Source organism: Lepidochelys olivacea (genome assembly GCF_965140295.1).
Source record: "Lepidochelys olivacea isolate rLepOli2 genome assembly, chromosome: 7".
In the NCBI taxonomy this organism is placed as follows: domain Eukaryota; kingdom Metazoa; phylum Chordata; order Testudines; family Cheloniidae; genus Lepidochelys; species Lepidochelys olivacea.
In genome coordinates, this window is record NC_140417.1 from 21,617,158 (window position 1) to 21,639,355 (window position 22,198).

Sequence of the window (22,198 nt, forward strand, 5' to 3'; positions counted from 1 at the left end):
AGGACACGGATGTGGATTGGTAGAGCTGTTTAGGGTCCGGGGCTGGAATCGAAGGTAATGCACAGATAGGGATTGGGAAATGCAGCAGAGGTGGTGGTGCCCAAAAATGAATATGAAAGCATGCTGCAGTCTCCAGTGCATTGACAGAGCTGTGCAGCAGCTTGCAATTGGAAAAGCAGGGGGTGCATCACAATAGCTGCATAGGGGTACACACCCTGCCCACATTGCAGCTGGCTTCCGCCATAGGTCTTGGGCCTTCAGTTTTATGAGCATTAAATAGACTCTCAATCTAAAATCTAAAATAAATTAAGCAGTGAGAATTTCTGACTGCTCTCTGGGTTAAATGGTTCTGCTGACCTGAGGGGTCATGGTCTTGAACTGCTAGCCAAGCACCTCCCACACGCAAACCAACTGCTCCAAAGGAAGAAGTGCTTTACCAAAGCAATGATGATTCAGAAATCCACGTGCCTTTAGCAGGCTCAGGGTCCCGGTTTCACATTCTGTGCATCATCAGTGAAAGCAAAAGAAAACCAGACATGAAATTGGAGCTCTGATCACACATGCAGCAGAACTTCCTGCAGCCAACTCCGGGCATTAGCAGAGAGATGAGGCAATCCAAACAGAGAAAAGAGCCTGCAGTGGCGATTGTCATTTATGCTTAGTAAAGGGAATACTTGAGGCTGCGTAGCTAAAAACCAAAAGGGTTTTAATGACCGGGTTTAAGAAGACTGGATTCAGAGAAGAGGCACTGTTGCCAGGCAACAGTTTATGGAAGTTTATGGTTTGTTATGGCAAGACAGGTGCAGCCAAGTATAGAGTGAATCTTGAGAACCTGTCAGTCAATGCCCTGCTGGTAGCAATGGATTAATTTTCACTATACTTCCTTGCTTAGAATAAGTCTCTTTTTCAAAAACCTTCTCTCATACGGCTAGTTACCGTAACTTTGGCTCATAGCCTCATTAAACCACATTCTGATCACCCTCATTCAAACACCGAGGCCCTGTCCACACCACTGCTGAAGCTGTTGTAGAAACAACTGTATGTAAATATAGCTAGGTTCTAGGTAGATTTTCTTCTGAGAAGCATCTTATAACCATATTGGAAAAATCACAGTCTACGTTACCTAATGTGATAAAGTGAGCATTTTTGGTAAGGTTTCTTCTGAAGCCTATGTGTGCCTCAGTTTCCCTTATACTTTGCACAGTTACCTAGTTGGGGGAGAGGGGAAAGGACTAAGGTTGGTCTCAGGGCAGGCTGAGGGCGTGGCTACACTTACAGCGCTGCAGCATCACTGGTGCAACTGTGCCTCTGCAGCCCTTCAGTCAAGGTGCTACCATGCCTAGTTAATCCACCTCCATGAGCAGCGGTAGCTGTGTCGAAGGAAAAAGCCCTCTTGTCGACCTGCACTGGGGGTTAGGTCGGTATGACTGCATTGCTCAGAGGTGTGGATTTTTCACACCCCTGAGCAATGCAGTTACACCGATGTAAATTTGTAGGGTAGACCAGGTCTCACGAAAGCTTATTCTCAGATAAATTTGTTAGTCTCTAAGATGCCACAAGTACTCCTTTTCTTTTTGATTTAGCAGGACTCTTGGACAGTAACAGACATAAAATTGTTAGCTTAGCCTAATGATGAGAATCATTGTCTGTTCACTACTGTAGCATAATTCGCTGGTATGAAAAGGCTGATATTGCAAAGAAATAAAAGCTGGGTGTGCAAATGAAAGACAAAACCAGAGAGTGAAACCTTTGATATTTTCTATTCCATTCATTTATTACTTTTACAGTTTACTGGAGTGATTTGACCTCTGACTTGGGTAGTTTCTGGCAATTAATGAATGGGTGGTTGGATTGAGGGCTTGAGTTTTCAGGCAGGACTACATAAAAGCTGTTGGCTTCAGTGAACAAAAAACAATTTGGGGTTGGGGGAGAATTTCAGTTCATCTGTTTTGCAGCCCTCAGTGTTGGGTTCACCCCGGCTCTCCACACTGAAATTTTACTTCAGATATCTTCAAGGAGGGGGCAAGAGCTAGTGGACTTTACCAGCCTTCTGGAGTCTCCACATAGTGGGTTCTGGGCCACTCTCCCCCTCTCAAGATCTTTAGATGGAGGCAAGCCCTGTCAAGTAGTTCTGGGCTGACTGAATCACCTCAGATCTCAGATGGTGGGTAGCGTAGAGCTACCAGGCATCCTTCAGAAACCTTTCTGTTATTGGGAAGCACAGCAAGCCTGCTTGCCGGCTCCTCAGATAATGTCTGGTGGGAAGAGAGGACCATCTAGCTCCTCCTCAAAGACTTTTGTTAGGGGAGTAAAGGTCCCCTCTCGCATAAAAATGGCTACAGGTTAAGGGAGACCGTATGCTGTTTGTTGGGAGGCCCAGCCCAGTCCCAGGTTCACATGAAATGGTCTAGAGGTCAGTGCACACCCTTGAGAGCTCTGCTCTGGTAATGAAACCAGAAAAGCTGGATTTTGGCATAAAAGTTTTCCACGACCCTACTCCCTAGTTCTCAGCCTATCTGGTAATTAACAGCTAGAAAATGCGACCCCCCTTTGGCTATTATTGCTCACTGAATATTCACTTTGGTGCTAACGAGTATCAACCATGGAGTATTAACACAAGATTAAAGAGAGAAAACAGGTAACAATATAGCTTGGGAAAAAAGATCACATTACAAAATGCAATCTGCAGGACTAGAAAAGTGGTCTTGTTATGGTGTTAGCCACCCCTGGAAATGCCTTCATAAAGCGAGAAGGTGTTGCATTGCTGCAGGAGGCTGAGAATGCTTGTGCACATTGTGGGGCAGAGTTTGAAGCACCCTTTTTTTTTGTTTGGGGAATCGGACACTCAGTAACCTCTCTTCCAGTGGGCTGCTTACAGGCGGGGTAGAGGATATTGAAGGAGTCTCAGCATTCACCAAGATGTACCTCCTGAAAAGAAAAACAGAGACAGAGTCATCTCCAAGTGATTGATATTAAGGTAAAGATACATGTCAATCTTTCCGAATGCTAATACTGTAGGTACTATGCTTGGAGGAGGTGGGCACTCTGTATTCATTTATCCATGCTCTATGACAGGTTTCAGAGTAACAGCCGTGTTAGTCTGTATTCGCAAAAAGAAAAGGAGTACTTGTGGCACCTTAGAGACTAAGCAATTTTTTTGAGCATGAGCTTTTGTGAGCTACAGCTCACTTCATCGGATGCAATGCTCTGTGCTCCATGCTCTATGATCATCCAGTAGCAGAAAGGGCAGTTGTTGTCAACTATATGGAGCTAAGTCAAAAGGGGCTGTTAGGAAAAGCAAGCAGGAAATGAGATAATGACTAGAGGTAAGATACCTCTGGGGAAAATGCCACAAGGACCATTAGGAAAACAATGGCTGGGCTGCTAATTAGGAAGGGCCCGCCTCCCAGGGCTGGCAGACTAAGGTCAGAAGGAGACAAAACAGTTAAAAAGTCCCTCTTTGAAGAGAAATGGGGACCAGTTGTCAGAGAAAGAGCCTGACACAAAGAGAGGCTCTGTGGAGGAAGTCTGAAGAAGGTAGGCCTACCTGACTCACATCAGGGGGGAAAGTAAGCATTAGGTACATAAGCCACACTGTTCTCCTATGCTATGTTTCAGAGTAACAGCCGTGTTAGTCTGTATTCACAAAAAGAAAAGGAGTACTTGTGGCACCTTAGAGACTAACCAATTTATTTGAGCATAAGTTGCATCCGATGAAGTGAGCTGTAGCTCACTAAAGCTTATGCTCAAATAAATTGGTTAGTCTCTAAGGTGCCACAAATCCTCCTTTTCTTCCTATGCTATGTGGTGTTCCTACTGTTAAGAATAAATGATACTTTATTTTGAAGAGGCTGATTGGTCACAGGATACCACTGTTCACAGCTCCTGAGAAGTAGAACTGCAGATACTGAAACTCTGGCCTGTGGTTAGCACACAGAGGTCTGCAACTGAGGTCCTGGTGTAAGAAAGGGAGAATCACGGGGTTTCACCCCACAAAAGGTGACAGCTTGAGGCTCATCACTTGTGGAGGTGCATTCAGAGTGATGCAGCTAGCCCTGTAACCATGACATTATGCATGCTCTTCAAGAGCTCTTGAATAAGCCAGGCAGTCGTATCAGAATTATACTAATAGCTTGACATGGTTATCAAACAACAGCTCCCTTTACTACACCAGAGTGAGCTCAAATATCTCTGGAGGATCAAGCCACAAAGCAGACTCTCTCTTTTAGGCAACCTTCTGCATCACTGCTTTACAAACAGCCACAACAAAGTGTTGGGCAGAAGGAGACACCAACCTGGTGTCTATATAACACACACATTCTGAAAATATCTTGATCAGAGTTTTCTTTGTTGGGTACTTCTCAGCCACCTTTGTTCTGTGCCCATTGAATCATTCATAGGTGCAGGCAGCCACCACCTGCATGTCCAACTGTCTAGGCTGCTGTCTACTTACCCTAAAGGCCTGTTCTCTGCTCTCAGAGTAGTGTTCAAAGGGGTGGGATTTTCAGACTTGGGCTCTGCATGTCTCTGCTGCATATGCATAGTGCTGGCTGAAATGACCTATTCTCACTTCATGACACCTGGTAATTTGGCAGATAATTTCCTGGATTGCTTTGTAAACACCTGTCATTTCTGCTAAGAAGTGCAGCTTTCTGTGCTGCTGTTATTACACCTTAGATAAAATTGTGAATTTGCCCCAAACAGAAATTCCGTTTTTTGCTGAGAAATCTGACTCTTACTTTTGAAATAAAATAAAATAAAATTCAGGGTGAACATGAGAACCGTTTTACTATTTTACACATTTATGAAATGCAATTTTTTCCTTTCCTGGATTTTTGCCAGCAGTGAGACCGCTATACGCATCTTTACGGAGGGAATGATGGGATCAGACTGTAGCCAGTGAGTGAAGCATGATGGGAATAGGAAAAGCCTGGGGGAACAGAGTGATTATTCATCATGGGTTGGCAGACACAGAGGGCTTCTCTACTTACCCTTTGCTAGGGATTGATTTTGTTGGCTGCAGATTTCTCTCTACAAGGAGGCTGCTTGCTTTGCCGTCTTTAAACAAGCCCTGCATCGTCCTTGGGTAACGCAGTTTTGCCTCCAGGTCATGTGTGGTCACAGGTCCCCAGGCTAGTCTATAATATCACATTAGATTACTTTCAAATAATGGGGGTAAAAGAAGATTAAAAAAACAAGATGAAAACATGAGTTATTAAGGCATACTTAAGAATCAAAAAATATAGGGTCCAGCTGGAAATCTCAGTTCAGGGGAGACCATTGCTCCCCTAAGAAACTGATCTCTAACGGAAAACTATTGCCTAAGGATTTAAACTTCTCCCAAAATCAGATTCAGTGGCTGCTTGATACTGTGCAGTGATACTGCTCTGCCCTAGAAGTGGCATTGGAAGAGGCAGCCTCTGCTTCCAGCCCAGGGCTGGAACGCAATGTTCGGAATCAACGCAAATATCTGAGTGAGATCGGGTAGCTCCCTCCTGCCCCAAACTGAAAATTCCTTGTAGTTTCCATGAGTTTCCTGGAACAGAACCTCTTTTGGTTATAGGGCTACACTTATTGTTCAGTGCTTCTGTCTGCAAGGGTGAAAAACATGATCATTTGATTTAAACAAGTGAGGCATCAGACACAGGTAAGCAACTGCAATATGAAACAGTCCTCACAGTCTCATGTTACAGGAGGACTGGATTTTAATCCTCAACCCGGATATACACTTGAGTTCAGGATTCTGGAATCCCCTTCTCCATTGGCATAACCCTCTGTGCATTGGAATGTTCTTGATCTCAGGGAGTGCAAGGGGAGGCAGGAGAGGAAGACAAATGGCAATGAATGGGCATCTTTCTTCTCTGGCAGAGAGGAATATAAACATTGTCCCTAATTTGCACAAGGAGCAGCTGATGCGCAGAGGTGAAGTGAGTTGCCCATGACCACATGGTGAGTCGCTGGTAGACCAAGGAACAGAACCCATGCGTCCTGATTCCCAGTCCCCTCTTTAGCAGCTAGCCCATGTTCCTTCCCCTTCCTATAGAAAAAAGACTCCAAGTGAAACTTTTGCCATAAAAGGGAGTGCTCTGCAAGAACTCTTGGATCACTTGTCAAACTAGGAAATCCTACAACCAGCAAAAGGTGAAAAGTGCTGCAGAGGCAGCAAGCTCAGTGCCTGCACAGTGTTGGGAGAGAGTGTTTCATGAAGCTTATGCTCAAATAAATTTGTTAGTCTCTAAGGTGCCACAAGTGCTCCTTTTCAGATGCTAGAGTAAAACAAGGTATTTCCACCCTGGAGGATTCTGTTTAGTGACTGGCCCAGTATCCTGAAAAGGATGAACTTTGGTAGCTATGAAAAGAAATTAGGTCACAAAGGGACAAATTATTTTATTAAACATCTCTACTGGCCTCAGAGCTCTGCAGTATTCAGCAAAAACCTGTTCCTCTTAGCATTACCTTTAGGCAGAAGCTCTCTGAGGTTGGGACTACATGTTTTGTTCTGTGTTTGTACAGCACCTAGCACATTCTGGGTATTACAACATAAACAGAAGCAGCAATAGATACTGTAACATGGCTTAAGGTTCAAAATACTGCACCTCACTAGGGTGTAGCTCACGAAAGCTTATGCTCAAATAAATTTGTTAGTCTCTAAGGTGCCACAAGTACTCCTTTTTTTTTCATGAAGCACCGTGTATTCTCCTTTCTTGACCAAAGTGCAGCGTTGCTGAGTTCTAAAAGGATTCCTGCCCAGTTCCCCTCAGCTGGGAGGCTGCCTGTTGGAGGCTTGAGTGTGAGGAGAGGGTTTAAAGGAATCACTGAAAGAGGGAAATGCAGAGGGGGGGAAAACAGTTCTCCAGTGCTTGCACTGTCCCATTCAAACCCTTGGCTTGCACCCAGAACTCATCTCATTGGTCTTCCAAAAAACAAAAAATGACTGAATGCTGCGAGGATGGTGCTGCTGCTCCCCACATGTTCAAATCAATCTATTACAAAGCTAATGCAACTCAGAAAAGGCCTTTATTTTTTACATTCAGCCTGTGAAGCATTAATGTTTCCCGCTGAGTAATTCACTTGCAAAGGAAGAGTGAGCTGGCTCAGAACCTGGATTTCTCTGGGCTTACTGAATGTTTTGTTTACCTGTAAGGAAATTCCCTGGAAAAGTTGATGGGGGCCTCCTGCATCACAGCACACGGATGGGAAAGGACATGGGACTTCTTGTGAGGCTGCATCCAAGCAGCAAACTCCGTTTCAAAGAGGTTTTCAGAAATCTGCAAATTCTGATCTAGGGAATGGAAAGAGAAAGCTAGAAGGCTCGTAATGTATTTTTATATACAGAAATGAACTCAGACATATATCTAAACTACCACATCTCACCTGCATGGGTCTCTATGCCTGGGAGTGAGAGAGACACTAAACTCCAAGCATTTGGGGAAACTTTAAATCACTCAGCATTTTATTGCATTCTTTTCCCTTAACACATTTCTTTTACTTTGTTTATTAAGCCCCTCTCTAGCACTCTATATCCTTATGTATTGAAAGGCTCATTGCATTGATTAAAAAATACTGCTTACATGCAGGGTTCTACATAGAGGGCCAGATTCCGAGGTGATGCATAAAGGAGCATACCTTACATGTCAGGAAAAAGGAGTAATTGGATTTAAGGGAGCCCAGGTTGGTGTCACATTCCAAGGGGCCAGAAGAGAGGAGTGTAATAGGAAAAGCATCTTCCAAAGAGTGTAATAAAGGTGGGAATTAAAATAACTACCGTGTATTTTAACTTACAGCTTCTTCTGGCTCCTTGCTATTTATGTTAAGCCAACTTAGACTCCTTTGGACTCACTTCCTGATATGTAACCTAAACTACCTATTCTAGTCTCTCTCTAGTCTGTTCCATACAGAGTCTTAGGCAAAGCACATCACCAGGTATCTGAGCTCCCTTCCAGAGTAAAGGGTAAATCTTACACAGCACCTCTGAATTTGGCCTAGTCTTTTGGGGGAATCACTGCAGCAACACAGTATCTATGGGAGTATGGATTACATGATTTTGGCAGTGTATTCTTTTATTCAAACACACATCCCTAACCTAAACACCTGCCTCGACAGCTCCGTTCTCTATGCTTTAATACTATCTTAATTAAGGAAGAGTGTGAGATTTGTTTGATAGATCTTCTCTATCTGGCATTTATAAACTGAATATTTGGAGATTGAAATCGACTGAGACTGAAACAGATCGAAACTATTTCCTTTAAAATTGCAAACAGCAATAGACTGAGCTAAAGGAAATTGTAGGACAGTGGTATTCTGTCTTCTATGAAAGAAGTCCACTTACCTGCCTGTTAGGGCTAAGAGAGAATTTAAAATGGAGGATCTTACAGTGAAAGACACATTGAGTTCTCTCTCACACAGGTCTTGCCTGCAGTAGAAATGCTGTTACCCGTTCAGGGCTGCTGGAACAATTTTTATAGTGGGGGATTGTAATGGATATACATGGAAACCACTTCAAGCCAGGGAGTGCGGCAGCCCCCCCAGCACCCATAGTTCCAGCATCTATGTACCCATTATTCCCAAAAGGTAGCACTTCCCCACAGGTGCTTGCACAAATGGAAAAGAGCTAGTGCAGGCTGACTCAGGTGTTTTTATCACAGTGTCCTGTAACCCTGCCTAGAGCACTGCCCCTTGGGAATAGTCAGTAAGGACATTTCTAGTAGATGCTGCCATGGAGACTTTACATTAGTTTAGATTAAGGAAAATATTATTTTGCACTGAAAGAATGTGCTTTTCTCTTTGCTAATAGTCACTGAGTGTGAGAGGTAAAACCAGCAAAATAATCACCCTAAAGAGCTACAAACCAAGTCTAAAATGTGCCCAAAAATCCAAACAAACCTATACTGCTTCAGCCAAGCTTTTATTTACCCACGAGAGAGAGCTGCCATCCCCACAGCACTGATGGTTTGGCCAAAGGGCCTTCCCACACTGATGGGCCAAAGTAATGGTTACAGCTAATCCATCTAAAGGGCCTATTCAATACATGGCAGCCAATCAGTAAAGAGCCTGAGAAATGACATCAGAAGATATACCTTTGGCGTCACAATCAGGACTAAATCTTCAGTGCAGGGTATATTTTTTCTCTTGATGTCATTAGGCTGCTGATTGGTTGGCCTGCTTTCAACAGACTTTCGATATAGGACTGTTCGGATTGGTTATTAAGGATTACTCTCAGCTGGCTTTAGACCGAAGAAGGGATTTATAGAATCTAATATTAGTGGTATGTATTTAAAGATGGATTTTTGTAAAATCTCAAAAAGAAAAGGAGTACTTGTGGCACCTTAGAGACTAACCAATTTATTTGAGCATGAGCTTTCGTGAGCTACAGCTCACTTCATCGGATGCATGCCGTGGAAACTGTAGCAGACTTTATATATACACAGAGAATATGAAAAAATACCTCCTCCCACCCCACTGTCCAGCTGGTAATAGCTTATCTAAAGTGATCACCAGGTGGGCCATTTCCAGCACAAATCCAGGTTTTCTCACCCTCCACCCCCCCCCCCCACAGATTCACTCTCCTGCTGGTGATAGCCCATCCAAAGTGACAACTCTTTACACAATGTGCATGATAATAAAGTTGGGTCATTTCCTGCACAAATCCAGGTTCTCTCACCCCCTCACCCCCCTCCCAAAAACCACACACACAAACTCACTCTCCTGCTGGTAATAGCTCATCCAAAGTGACCATTCTCCCTACAATGTGCATAATTAAGGTGGGCCACTTCCAGCACAAATCCAGGTTTTGTCACATCCCCCCCACCCCCATACACACACAAACTCACTCTCCTGCTGGTAAAACCAAGGGGTGAGGGGGTGAGAGAACCTGGATTTGTGCAGGAAATGGCCCAACTTTATTATCATGCACATTGTGTAAAGAGTTGTCACTTTGGATGGGCTATCACCAGCAGGAGAGTGAATCTGTGGGGGGGGGGGGGGGTGGAGGGTGAGAAAACCTGGATTTGTGCTGGAAATGGCCCACCTGGTGATCACTTTAGATAAGCTATTACCAGCTGGACAGTGGGGTGGGAGGAGGTATTTTTTCATATTCTCTGTGTATATATAAAGTCTGCTACAGTTTCCACGGCATGCATCCGATGAAGTGAGCTGTAGCTCACGAAAGCTCATGCTCAAATAAATTGGTTAGTCTCTAAGGTGCCACAAGTACTCCTTTTCTTTTTGCGAATACAGACTAACACGGCTGTTACTCTGAAACCTGTAAAATCTCAGTAAATTACTCTTAATTTTTCTGATTAATTATATCCCTTGTGGTGCTGTAGCTAGAGCTGAGTGAATGCTTCCTTGGGAGTAATTTCCTTGATACATGTAACTTCTTTTTCTGCTTGAGGACAATTTACAAGCAGATCATGATTCCCTCACATTTGTTTTTAACTTAAATTTACCCCACAACATTTGTTTGTTTTTTTCTCTGTGGATTGATCACAAACAGTTTGCTGCAAGTATTGGCTACTCAATATTCCACTTTTGTGATTGGTTACAAAAGTCCCATAGTCACAAAAGTCCCATTGCTTTGTTTCTGTTCCTTGGTTATAACTCCTATATGCAAAAGAAAGAGCGAGGAAGCCATTTGGGCTTTGGAGTAGATAAACAGGATCAGGGAAATTTTTGAAACATTAAACGTTTTCCCTTCCGGATCAGCCAGACCTTGCCAAAGGCATCGTTCCTAGAAAAAACAGTCTACTGTAAAATTTAGTGGAGGGGTTCTGAGGTTACATAATTTTTTTTCTTATCACATACACACAAAGTAAGTGAGTCTGTGATTCTAGCTGTGAAGGAGGCAGTGAGCTGACAGTACGGCTCATGTGCCAGGAATCTGGCCATGAGTTTAGGGAACACTAACTGTTGTGTCAAACAGTGAGACATCCACAATAAAATATACTAGGCATTTTGCATTTATTGATTTGTAATTTTCACCACAGTTGAAAATTGTTAGTTGTTTACCCAGACTAACTGCAGATGCTTGCACTGTACTACTTGCAAAGGGTGAAGTCAGATCTTTTAATTGTCTCTGCATCAGGGCTCTCATGAAGGGTTTTGTCAGTTTAAAACAATCGGCAATTATTTTAGTGTGCAAAATTCAAATTCACTTTGAGTATTCACGCAAATAATACTCTATCGTGTGTGTGCTCATAGAATCACAGAATTGTATTAATGTAGGGCTGGAGGGATCTTGAGAAGTCATCAAGTCCAGCTGCTTGAACTGTGGCAGGACCAAGTAAATCTAGACCATCCCTGACAGGTGTTGGTCCAATCTGTTTTTAAAAACCTTCAATGACGGCAATTCCACAACCTCCTTTGGAAGTCTATTCCAGATCCTAACTACCCTTATAGTTAAAAAGTGTTTCCTAATATCTAACCTTTATCTCCTTTGCCTTAGATTAAGCCCATTGCTTTTTGTCCTACCTTCACTGGACATGAAGAACAATTGATTACCACCCTTTATAACAGACCTTAAAATATTTGAATACTTATCAGGTCCCCCCTTCAGTCTTCTTTTCTCAAGACGAAGCATGCCCAGTTATTTTAACCTTTCCTAATAGGTCAGGTTTTCTAAACCTTTTATCATTTTTGTTGCTTTCCTCTGGACTCTATCCAGTCTGTCCACATCTTTGCTGAAATGTGATGCCCAGAACTGAGCACAGTACCCCATCTGAGTACTCCTGAATAGAGTGGGACAATTACCTCCTGTGTCTTACATATGACACCCCTGTTAATACAGCGTTAATGGAAAGCAAAGACAAAAGGGCAGAGGTGAAAGCAAAGGTGAAGTGATTTTTTTTAAAGTCTGAGCCTATGCACAGAAAACAAAAGCACTGTGCTATTGCTTGAGAACCAGAAAATGAGACTGATTAGAAATGAGAATGAAACAGACCAACCTAGTTTTACACTTCAAACTTTACTTCTTTGCATTCAGTTCATAGCATAAATGGTGCAAAGCAAAATTGATTTTTAAAATTCCTTCCATTTTAACAATCTAAGATGTTGCTATTTAACACAGGTAAGGAATTCAAAGAAGTGAGTTTTTGGTTGACCATGTCCCTTTAATTATTACATTCTGACACAGCACAAAGGGTAACTGCAGGCCAAAACATCTGTGGTGTTGAAAGTCTGACTGTTCTTTCCCTTTGGGAATAAAAACTTTTTATTGTTCTTTAATCTTATTTGGATTATTTTTGGACATGCATCAGACAGATAATTAAGTTATTAAGGGTGAGTCAGACAATGTTTTCTTGATTTTTAAAACCCATAACTTACAGTCTTTGATCCTACAAAAGCCTCACTCAGGTTAGTAGTCCTTCTGACCCAGATTTTTCAAAGGTATTCAGGCATTGCTGCACTCAGTGTTGCAATGCCTAACTGATTTAGGAGCCTAAATCTTATTTTCAAAAGGGATTTTAGGCACTTCAAAGCCTAAATCCCATTGAATGGCTCCCAAGTGTCTAAATCTCTTTTGAAAATGAGCACAGCAATGCCTACATGTCTTTAAATATATGGGCCTATGCTAATAGCCCTATGAAGTCCAATGAAACTACTCAAATAAGAAAGGGTTTGCAGGATGTGGCCCTTAGATTGTAAACTAGTTGGAGCAGGGAGCTGCTTCATTTAACTGTAAAGCACCATGCACAGCTATGGCAGAACTAAAACATAACTATAAAAACAATACTGTAGAAATAACAGATCATTAACCAAGGTTTTTCCCATCCCCCAGCAGTTAATCTAGGAAATTTATTCTACTGATTCATCCACCAGTGGTAACTTGAAAAGTGCTGTGACACGCAAGCAACAAAAGATCCAAACTTTTGCTTTGTACAGTAATTACAGAACTAGAGACAGACCCTCAGCTCTGCCAGGATTTGCTCCATTCTAAAAGCAGAACTTATGCATAACCCATATACTTACGGCTACTCTTGGAAGAGACACCCTTACCAAATAAACCAAGGCAATGAGTTTTTGGGCAGTAGTGGATATTTATTTCTGACTCTGGAGCACAAAGAGTAGAGCAAGTAAAACTCGGCTGTTTCATTCTGCAAAAACTCACTCAACATTTTGTTGGGTTTTAATCCATGTGGGTTAACAATTGCTCCCTGTCCCCAGATTTAGAGCTGAGTTTGGGGTTCAAAGAAAGCCAAAAGCTTACAGGAAAGCTCAGTTTCACCTATTCCCATACTGAAACCAGGCAAAGTTGCAAATTTCACCTAGTTTTGATGTCAAACCATAAATCAACCCAGGTTTGTTCACAAGGTTTGTGAATTCTAAATTAACCTTTTTTTTTTTTTGGCACATGATGCTGGTCTGAATTTTGAGCAGGCAACAGAACCAGGCAAGTTTAATGCGGTTTTGCATGTCATTTGGGAAGATTTATTATGTTTCTACTAGTACTATTTCCATGCCAAAACCACATGGGATGAAGAGAAGGGAGAGAATTAGTGAAACTGTTCTGTAACAAGGTGACATGAGCCTCGCATACAGAAGATTAACCCTTTAAAGTGGCAGCACAAAGGCTGGTAGGCTTCAAATGAGATACACAAGTTGTGTTTTGGTTGGCCAACACATTGCTCTCTGCCTGCCTGCTGCTGGATGTCTTCGTATGAATAGGTAGATTATTAAAACACAGTACTCAACAGTCCTGTCCTTGGAGCACTTGACAGAGCAGAATTCTTTTGTATGTTTCAATACACTGATTGAGCCTAACAACAAAGCAGAGTGGAAGGATAATGCTATGTGCCTGTGACAAGGTACCCAGCAAATGCAAAATGCCTGGGATAAGGAATCCAGTACTCTGGGCTGGCAATTGTACATTGTTGTCTTTGTTTCAGGACAACTGAAATAACTGACAGACTCAGAAGTGTATATTTTTATTTTTAAGGTATCTTTATGGTAGGGAAGTTTGTCCCAATCATTCACTACTACAGTGCTGGTTTAAATGGCATGTTTTAAAGCAGTATAGACAATAAATCAGCTAGACAAGGCAGGAGTTGCTGCACAGAATGTCTGAATCAGAAGCTCCAAAAAATTATTTTAGAACTTACTGTTCACCACAAAAGGAGAGAAACTACTTATTTTCCTTACTAATAAGCTGTGTTGTCAGCCTTGACAGAAGTAAAAATAACTAAAATACTACAAAAAAGGGAAGGGTGTGTGTCTAAGTGTAACTGTATCACTGCCCCACCCAGTACAATGGGAAAGAAATTAACTGGGTAGACCTACATTCCAGTAGCAACTCAGAATGACTACAGCTTTATTTCTGTGCCTGGAGATATACATATTTTTTATAGGTGATCATAAGAAGGGAGGGAGAACCAGCTACCGCTTGAACGAAGTAAGGCGAGACAATGCACACAGAAAAAAATAGAAACATGTTTTATATAAGGAATTTATCTTCATGTCTTTCTGGAAAGTTTCAGCATGATTTCTGAACTGGAAGGGCACAGTGTAAATAGCAGAGATGGGTACAGACAGGAACTTCTGATCTAAGGCACCATCCAAACTCTGGGGAAGGTGGGGAATCAGAGATGAATGTTGCAACTTGGGCTTTTCTCTGAATTGTGGGGAAGTTTGGATTTGGATCAGATGACTCTGCTCCATCTCTAATAATATGGGGAATGAACATCCCACTTTTACAGGGGCGTCCTGATGTCCTGGCCTATTGAAACCATTGTTTCATTCGAATTCATAATGCAGCCTGTCTGCTACCCAAGTCTCCAAAGCAACCCCCTTCTCTTGCACTGTTGTCCTTCCATAAAAATGGAACTCAGGGCCCTCTTGCCTCTGTATGTGGCCTACATGATATCTTTCCCTGTTAAAATCTGCATTCTTAGATGTTCAATGGAGATTGTTGGGTTGCTTCAAATCACCCGAGAATCAAATATACGGTTCCCAGACTCCACTGCATACCAGTGCATGGGCTGTACACTAGAGAAGAGCTGTGCTCGGGCCTCGCACAGAGGCTGTTGGATTTCAAGTTCTTCTTTAAAGTAGGAAGTGGATTCTGAGAATTTTCAGAGTGGAAGGGAGAAGGAATGTACATGATCCTGGAGGGGGCACCTGGTAAGAGTTTTGTCTGTATGAAATGCCGTCTGATAGAGCTGATGGAGGAAAAGATCCGAGGTTTGGAGATGCAGGTGGAAAGTCTAGTAGAGTTTAGGAAGGGGTTTGAGCAGATTACGGAGCAAAGACATGAGGTATCTGAAGGGAAAAGCTCAGACTTGCAGGTGGAATCAGGGCTGGGGAATTCTGAGGGGAGACTGGGTGAGGAAAGTGGTCAGTGGAAGCATGTGACTAAAAGAACCAGGCAGAGGAAAAGACGGGTTAGTGAAGGAGAAATAGAGCTCAAGAATAGGTTTGCAGAGTTGGAAAATGAAGAAGGGGCTCAGCAGGTAGTCACTGAAGGTGGAAGGGCAAGGAAGAAGAGAAGAGCGGCTAGTCCTATAGGAAAAGGGGAAGAGTTAATGGAGATTACACCAAATATGAGCCCCAGGAGGATACAGGATGGGTTAAAGAGGATTACAACGGAAAATAGGAATGGAAAGAACTTGCACCAGAGGGAACAGGGGATAGACTGGAGAATAGCACCGTCACTAGGAAAAGGCAGGTCTATGTGATTGGGGACTCTTTACTGAGAAGAACAGATAGGCCTGTAACCAGAGCTGATCCAGAGAATAGGAGGGTGTGCTGTCTTCCAGGTGCTAAGATACGGGATGTAGACCTGAGGTTGAAAAGGATTCTAAAGGGAGCAGGAAAGAATCCCCTAATTATCCTTCATGTGGGAACAAATGATACGGCTAGATTCTCGCTGGAAAGTATTAAGGGAGACTATACTAGGCTGGGGAAGATGCTTAAAGGAAATCGAGGCTCAGGTGATCTTTAGTGGGATTCTGCCTGTTCCTAGAGAAGGGCAACAAAGGTGTGACAAGATTATAACTATCAACAGATGGCTTAGGCAGTGGTGCTATAAGGAGGGCTTTGGGATGTATGGCCACTGGGAGGCATTCATGGACAGAGGACAGTTCTCTCAGGATGGACTTCATCTGAGTAGGGAAGGAAATAGACTTCTAGGATGGAGGCTGGCACAGCTGATTACGAGAGCTTTAAACTAGGAATTTGGGGGAGATGGTTGGGAGATGTCCAGGTAATCTCCACACCGGATTTTAGCATTGAGAGGAAAGAAAACGAAGTAAGAAAGGATACAGCCGTGGATAAGAGGAAGGGCAGTGCAGATACCAGTCTAATAGGTTATACTGGCTGTAGAATGACCGTGCCTAATAGGGTACAGAATGTGAGTGAGGCCAAACAGCAAAAATTAAGATGTTTGTTCACCAATGCGAGGAGCCTAGGTAACAAAATGGAGGAACTAGAGCTACTGGTGCAGGAAGTGAAACCAGATACTATAGGGATAACAGAAACAGGGTGGAATAGTCGTCATGACTGGAGTACAGGTATTGAAGGGTATGTGCTGTTTAGGAAAGACCGAAATAAAGGTAAAGGTGGTGGAGTAGCATTGTCTATCAAGGATGAGGTAGAATGTAAAGAAATAAGAAGCAATGAAATGGATAATACAGAGTCCGTCTGGGCAAAAATGACATTGGGGAAGAAAACTATTAGAGCCTCCCCTGGGATAGTGCTTGGGGTGTGCTATAGACCGCTGGGATCTAATTTGAATATGGATAGAGCCCTTTTTAATGTTTTTAATAAAGTAAATACTAATGGAAACTGTGTGATCATGAGAGACTTTAACTTCCCAGATATAGACTGGAGGACGAGTGCTAATAATAATAATAGGGCTCAGATTTTCCTAGATGCGATAGCTGATGGATTCCTTCAGCAAGTAGTTGCTAAACCGACTAGAGGGGATTCCATTTTAGATTTGGTTTTGGTGAGTAGTGAGGACCTCATAGAAGAAATGGCTGTAGGGGATAGTCTTGGCTCAAGTGATCATGAGCTAATTCAGTTCAAACTGAATGGAAGGATTTACAAAAATAAATCTGCAGCTAGGGTTTTTGATTTCAAAAGGGCTGACTTTCAAAAATTAAGGAAATTAGTTAGGGAAGTGGATTGGACTGAAGAATTTATAGATCTAAAGGTAGAGGAGGCCTGGGATTATTTTAAATCAAAGCTGCAGAAGCTATCGGAAGCCTGCATCCCAAGAAAGGGGAAAAAATTCATTGGCAGGAGTTGTAGACCAAGCTGGATGAGCAAGCATCTCAGAGAGGTGATTAAGAAAAAGCAGAAAGCATACAGGGAGTGGAAGAAGGGAGGGATCAGCAAAGAAAGCTACCTTATTGAGGTCCGAACATGTAGGGATAAAGTGAGACAGGCTAAAAGTCAAGTAGAGTTGGACCTTGCAAAGGGAATTAAAACCAATAGTAAAAGGTTCTATAGTCATATAAATAAGAAGAAAACAAAGAAAGAAGAAGTGGGACCGCTAAACACTGAGGATGGAGTGGAGGTCAAGGATAATCTAGGCATGGCCCAATATCTAAACAAATACTTTGCCTCAGTCTTTAATAAGGCTAAAGAGGATCTTAGGGATAATGGTAGCATGACAAATGAGAATGAGGATATGGAGGTAGACATTACCATATTTGAGGTAGAAGCGAAACTCAAACAGCTTAATGGGACTAAATCAGGGGGCCCAGATAAGCTTCATCCAAGAATATTAAAGGAATTGGCACATGAAATTGCAAGCCCATTAGCAAGAATTTTTAATGAATCTGTAAACTCAGGGGTTGTACCGTATGATTGGAGAATTGCTAACATAGTTCCTATTTTTAAGAAAGGGAAAAAAAGTGATCTGGGTAATTATAGGCCGGTTAGTTTGACATCTGTAGTATGTAAGGTCTTGGAAAAAATTTTGAAGGAGAAGGTAGTTAAGGACATTGAAGTCAATGGTAAATGGGACAAAATACAACATGGTTTTACAAAAGGTAGATCGTGCCAAACCAACCTGATCTCCTTCTTTGAGAAAGTAACAGATTTTTTAGACAAAGGAAATGCAGTGGATCTAATTTACCTAGATTTTAGTAAGGCATTTGATACCGTGCCACATGGGGAATTATTAGTTAAATTGGATAAGAGGGGGATCAATAGGAAAATTGAAAGGTGGATAAGGAATTGGTTAAAGGGGAGACTACAACGGGTCCTACTGAAAGGTGAACTGTCCGGCTGGAGGGAGGTTACCAGTGGAGTTCCTCAAGGATCGGTTTTGGGACCAATCTTATTTAATATTTTTATTACTGACCTTGGCACAAAAAGTGGGAGTGTGCTAATAAAGTATGCGGATGATACAAAGCTGGGAGGTATTGCCAATTTAGAGAAGGACAGGGATATCCTACAGGAGGATCTGGATGACCTTGTAAACTGGAGTAATAGTAATAGGATGAAATTTAATAGTGAGAAGTGTAAGGTCATGCATTTAGGGATTAATAACAAGAATTTTAGTTATAAGCTAGGGACGCATCAATTAGAAGTAACGGAGGAGGAAAAAGACCTTGGAGTATTGGTTGATCATAGGATGACTATGAGCTGCCACTGTGATATGGCCGTGAAAAAAGCTAATGCGGTCTTGGGATGCATCAGGAAAGGTATTTTCAGTAGGGATAAGGAGGTTTTAGTACTGTTATACAAGGCACTGGTGAGACCTCACCTGGAATACTGTGTGCAGTTCTGGTCTCCCATGTTTAAGAAGGATGAATTCAAACTGGAACAGGTACAGAGAAGGGCTACTAGGATGATCCGAGGAATGGAAAACTTGTCTTAGGAAAGGAGACTCAAGGAGCTTGGCTTGTTTAGCCTAACTAAAAGAAGGTTGAGGGGAGATATGATTGCTCTCTATAAATATATCAGAGGGATAAATACCGGAGAGGGAGAGGAATTATTTAAGCTCAGTACCAATGTGGACACAAGAACAAATGGATATAAACTGGCCACCAGGAAATTTAGACTAGAACTTAGACGAAGGTTTCTAACCATCAGAGGAGTGAAGTTTTGGAATAGCCTTCCAAGGGAAGCAGTGGGGGCAAAAAATCTATCTGGCTTTAAGATTAAACTCGATAAGTTTATGGAGGAGATGGTATGATGGGATAACATGGTTTGGTAATTAAATATTCATGGTAAATAGGCCCAATGGCTTGTGATGGGATATTAGATGGGGTGGGATCCGAGTTACCCAGGAAAGAATTTTATGTAGTATCTGGCTGATGAATCTTGCCCATATGCTCAGGGTTTTGCTGATCGCCATATTTGGGGTTGGGAAGGAATTTTCCTCCAGGGCAGATTGGAAGAGGCCCTGGAGGTTTTTCACCTTCCTCTGTAGCATGGGGCACGGGTCACTTGCTGGAGGATTCTCTGCTCCTTGGAGTCTTTAAACTACGATTTGAGGACTTCAGTACCACAGATATAGTTGTGAGGTTTTTTGCAGGAGTGGTGGGTGAAATTCTGTGGCCTGCGTTGTGCAGGTCAGACTAGACGATCATAATGGTCCCTTCTGACCTAAATATCTATGAAGGTCAATGGTGGAGAAGGGGAAAAGCTGGTAGACTAGAAAAAAATGAGATCTGGAGAAGCATAGTGGGAGGTTACAGGTGAGTATCTACCACCACAATAAAGCACTCCATCAACCCCCCTTTATATGCTCCCTAGCAACAACTGACCCAGAACGGACTCCCCTTCTACATTTCAAACCTTCCCACTCATCCAAATGACTGTCATAAAAGTGAATGTTAGGGCTGGCTGTGTACAGTAACTCTGGGGACTTCAGCCTTATGGAGAACTTGGTGTTAGTTCCAGGCAGTCATTTTACAAATTAATGTGGTTTGCTTTGCTCCACACTTGAAATGAAGATTTTCAAAAAGTTAGTGCAGGCTTGAAAAAATGTCACCCATCATTTGCATCAAGCCGTAAATATGATGCATATGATATCTGTTTCAATTAGAGACATACCTATGAAAATAGACTTATTTTGGGTGCTGATTTCTCCTTATTCACAAGTCCTTTCCCTACCTACGCTTGTCCCATGTGTAAATATTACATGTTATTGGGAATAAAGAGCCTTACATTGCTGGGAAGTGGCTGGTTGAGTACAGAACCAGTGGCTTGTTGGAAAGTGGAGGTGCTGCAATTTCTGGAGCTCCAGTATTGCTCGCTTCTTCTTTGCATGCTCAGTCCTTTCATTTTCTTTTCTTCTCCAGGTCTCCAATCTGGAGATGAGACAGAGACACATGGTGTTTTCAGCTAGGATGCTTGTACACCTGATCTTATCTTCTCCATTCTCCCAGTTTGTTCATAATAACAAGGGGCTAGGATTAGACTAGTGAATTTCAGTCTCCTTACAAACACTATGACAGGACCATGCCCTGAGAGAGCCATTGCCCTTTCTGCTTCTGCCACACCTACATCACAAAAACGAGGTGTTAGAATCGGTATGTTCCTCTGTCTACAGGCTATCGTCAGCAAGGATGGGTCTTGTTGTTCGAGTACAGGACTAGAAGTTAGAAGAGCTGGGGTCTGTTTCCGTCTCTGCCACTTTATGTGATCTTGGGCAAATCACATAGGGCGCATTTTTCAAAAGCAGGGTGTAATTTGTTCCAAACAAGACAACTGCAGCCCTCACTGACTTCAGCTGAAGTTGTGGGTGCTCAGTATCTCTGTAAGTCTGGCCCCAGATGGCTAAAGTTGGGCACCCAAAATTAAAGGACACTTTTTTAAATTTGAGACCTAACTCATCCGTACTACCTCAGGTCCCAAACAGCTAAAACAATGCTAGCCTATCTCACGGGGTGCTGCAATGTCAATGGCATGGTTTGAGATCCTCAGATGCTAGATTTCAGAGTAGCAGCTGTGTTAGTTTATATTGTCAAAAAGAAAAGGAGTACTTATGGCACCTTAGAGACTAACAAATTTATTTGAGCATAAGCTTATTATGCTCAAATAAATTTGTTAGTCTCTAAGGTGCCACAAGTGCTCCTTTTCAGATGCTAGAGTAAAACAAGGTATTTCCACCCTGGAGGATTCTGTTTAGTGACTGGCCCAGTATCCTGAAAAGGATGAACTTTGGTAGCTATGAAAAGAAATTGGGTCACAAAGGGACAAATTATTTTATTAAACATCTCTACTGGCCTCAGAGCTCTGCAGTATTCAGCAAAAACCTGTTCCTCTTAGCATTACCTTTAGGCAGAAGCTCTTTGAGGTTGGGACTACATGTTTTGTTCTGTGTTTGTACAGCACCTAGCACATTCTGGGTATTACAACATAAACAGAAGCAGCAATAGATACTGTAACATGGCTTAAGGTTCAAAATACTGCACCTCACTAGGGCTTTATCACTCCAGCTCACATTGCTACCATCTTTCTGTTGATAAATTTTCTTCCTCAGAAAGGTCCTAGGGAGAAAAATTCAGCATGACTCAACTGAGAGTTATAATCAAGAAACTGACAATTATTTTTAATATAGAAACTTAGAGATTGTATTTTTGAGTCGTTTTGTTTGTTTAAGAAATTGACAGAATCAGGATGCACTAAGAGAAATGTTCTTTTTAAAGTTTTTATTTTTTACCTCTCAAATAAAACAAACCTAATTTTCTCTCTCTCATAAGGAACCCTCTCTCTTTATCTATGTTCATTTTGGAATGGCAGCCTTATTAAGTTAGTGAAAAAGACAGCATAGGATGTTTTATAAAAATCCCGTAGCCACTCACTCACCTTTTTACTTTGTTAATTTCCAAAGTTGCTTCTTTTTCCTGGTTGCGCAATGTCACTTGAGGCAGTACTGCTATAAGCTCATGACATGGAGGCCATTCTAGTTCTCTTTACAACCCCGATCCCCCAATCTGACCTGAACCATCATTAATGTTTTACCTTATCAGGGGCTCTCAAACCATTAATAGCTCAGCAGAGACCGTGTGCGCCTGACAGGTTTTAAGAATGAAAACTGGGTGTTCGAGTGATTAAAATAAAATCTGATCATCTAACAAGGTCTTGTTTAAAGGTGGCACAGTGGCTTGTGCAAGCAGCGATTCAATGGCAGAGCTGGCAGATCAAACCTTTACACAGGTTCAACAAAAGCCGTTTTCATCTCCAGCTCCCCCGCACTCAAAGGCAGGGCAGAGCTGCCCTGTACTATTTGTCAACTTTGTAT

General features: G+C 42.3%; 1 protein-coding gene across 1 annotated transcript in view; it reads right to left on the reverse strand.

Moving 5' to 3' along the window:
• Positions 1-1,770: 1,770 nt before the first annotated feature.
• LOC311523331 (uncharacterized protein C3orf22 homolog) overlaps positions 1,771-22,198 on the reverse strand; it is a 93,803-nt gene continuing 73,375 nt past the window's right edge. Inside the window, exons 29-33 of the mRNA XM_084633201.1 lie at positions 21,369-21,443; positions 20,119-20,261; positions 7,138-7,282; positions 4,992-5,138; positions 1,771-2,928 (exon numbers count right to left, since the gene is read on the reverse strand). Of these exons, the coding sequence (XP_084489327.1) occupies positions 2,739-2,928; positions 4,992-5,138; positions 7,138-7,282; positions 20,119-20,261; positions 21,369-21,443 (700 nt within the window). The 3' untranslated portion in view covers positions 1,771-2,738. The remainder of the gene's footprint in view (positions 2,929-4,991; positions 5,139-7,137; positions 7,283-20,118; positions 20,262-21,368; positions 21,444-22,198) is intronic.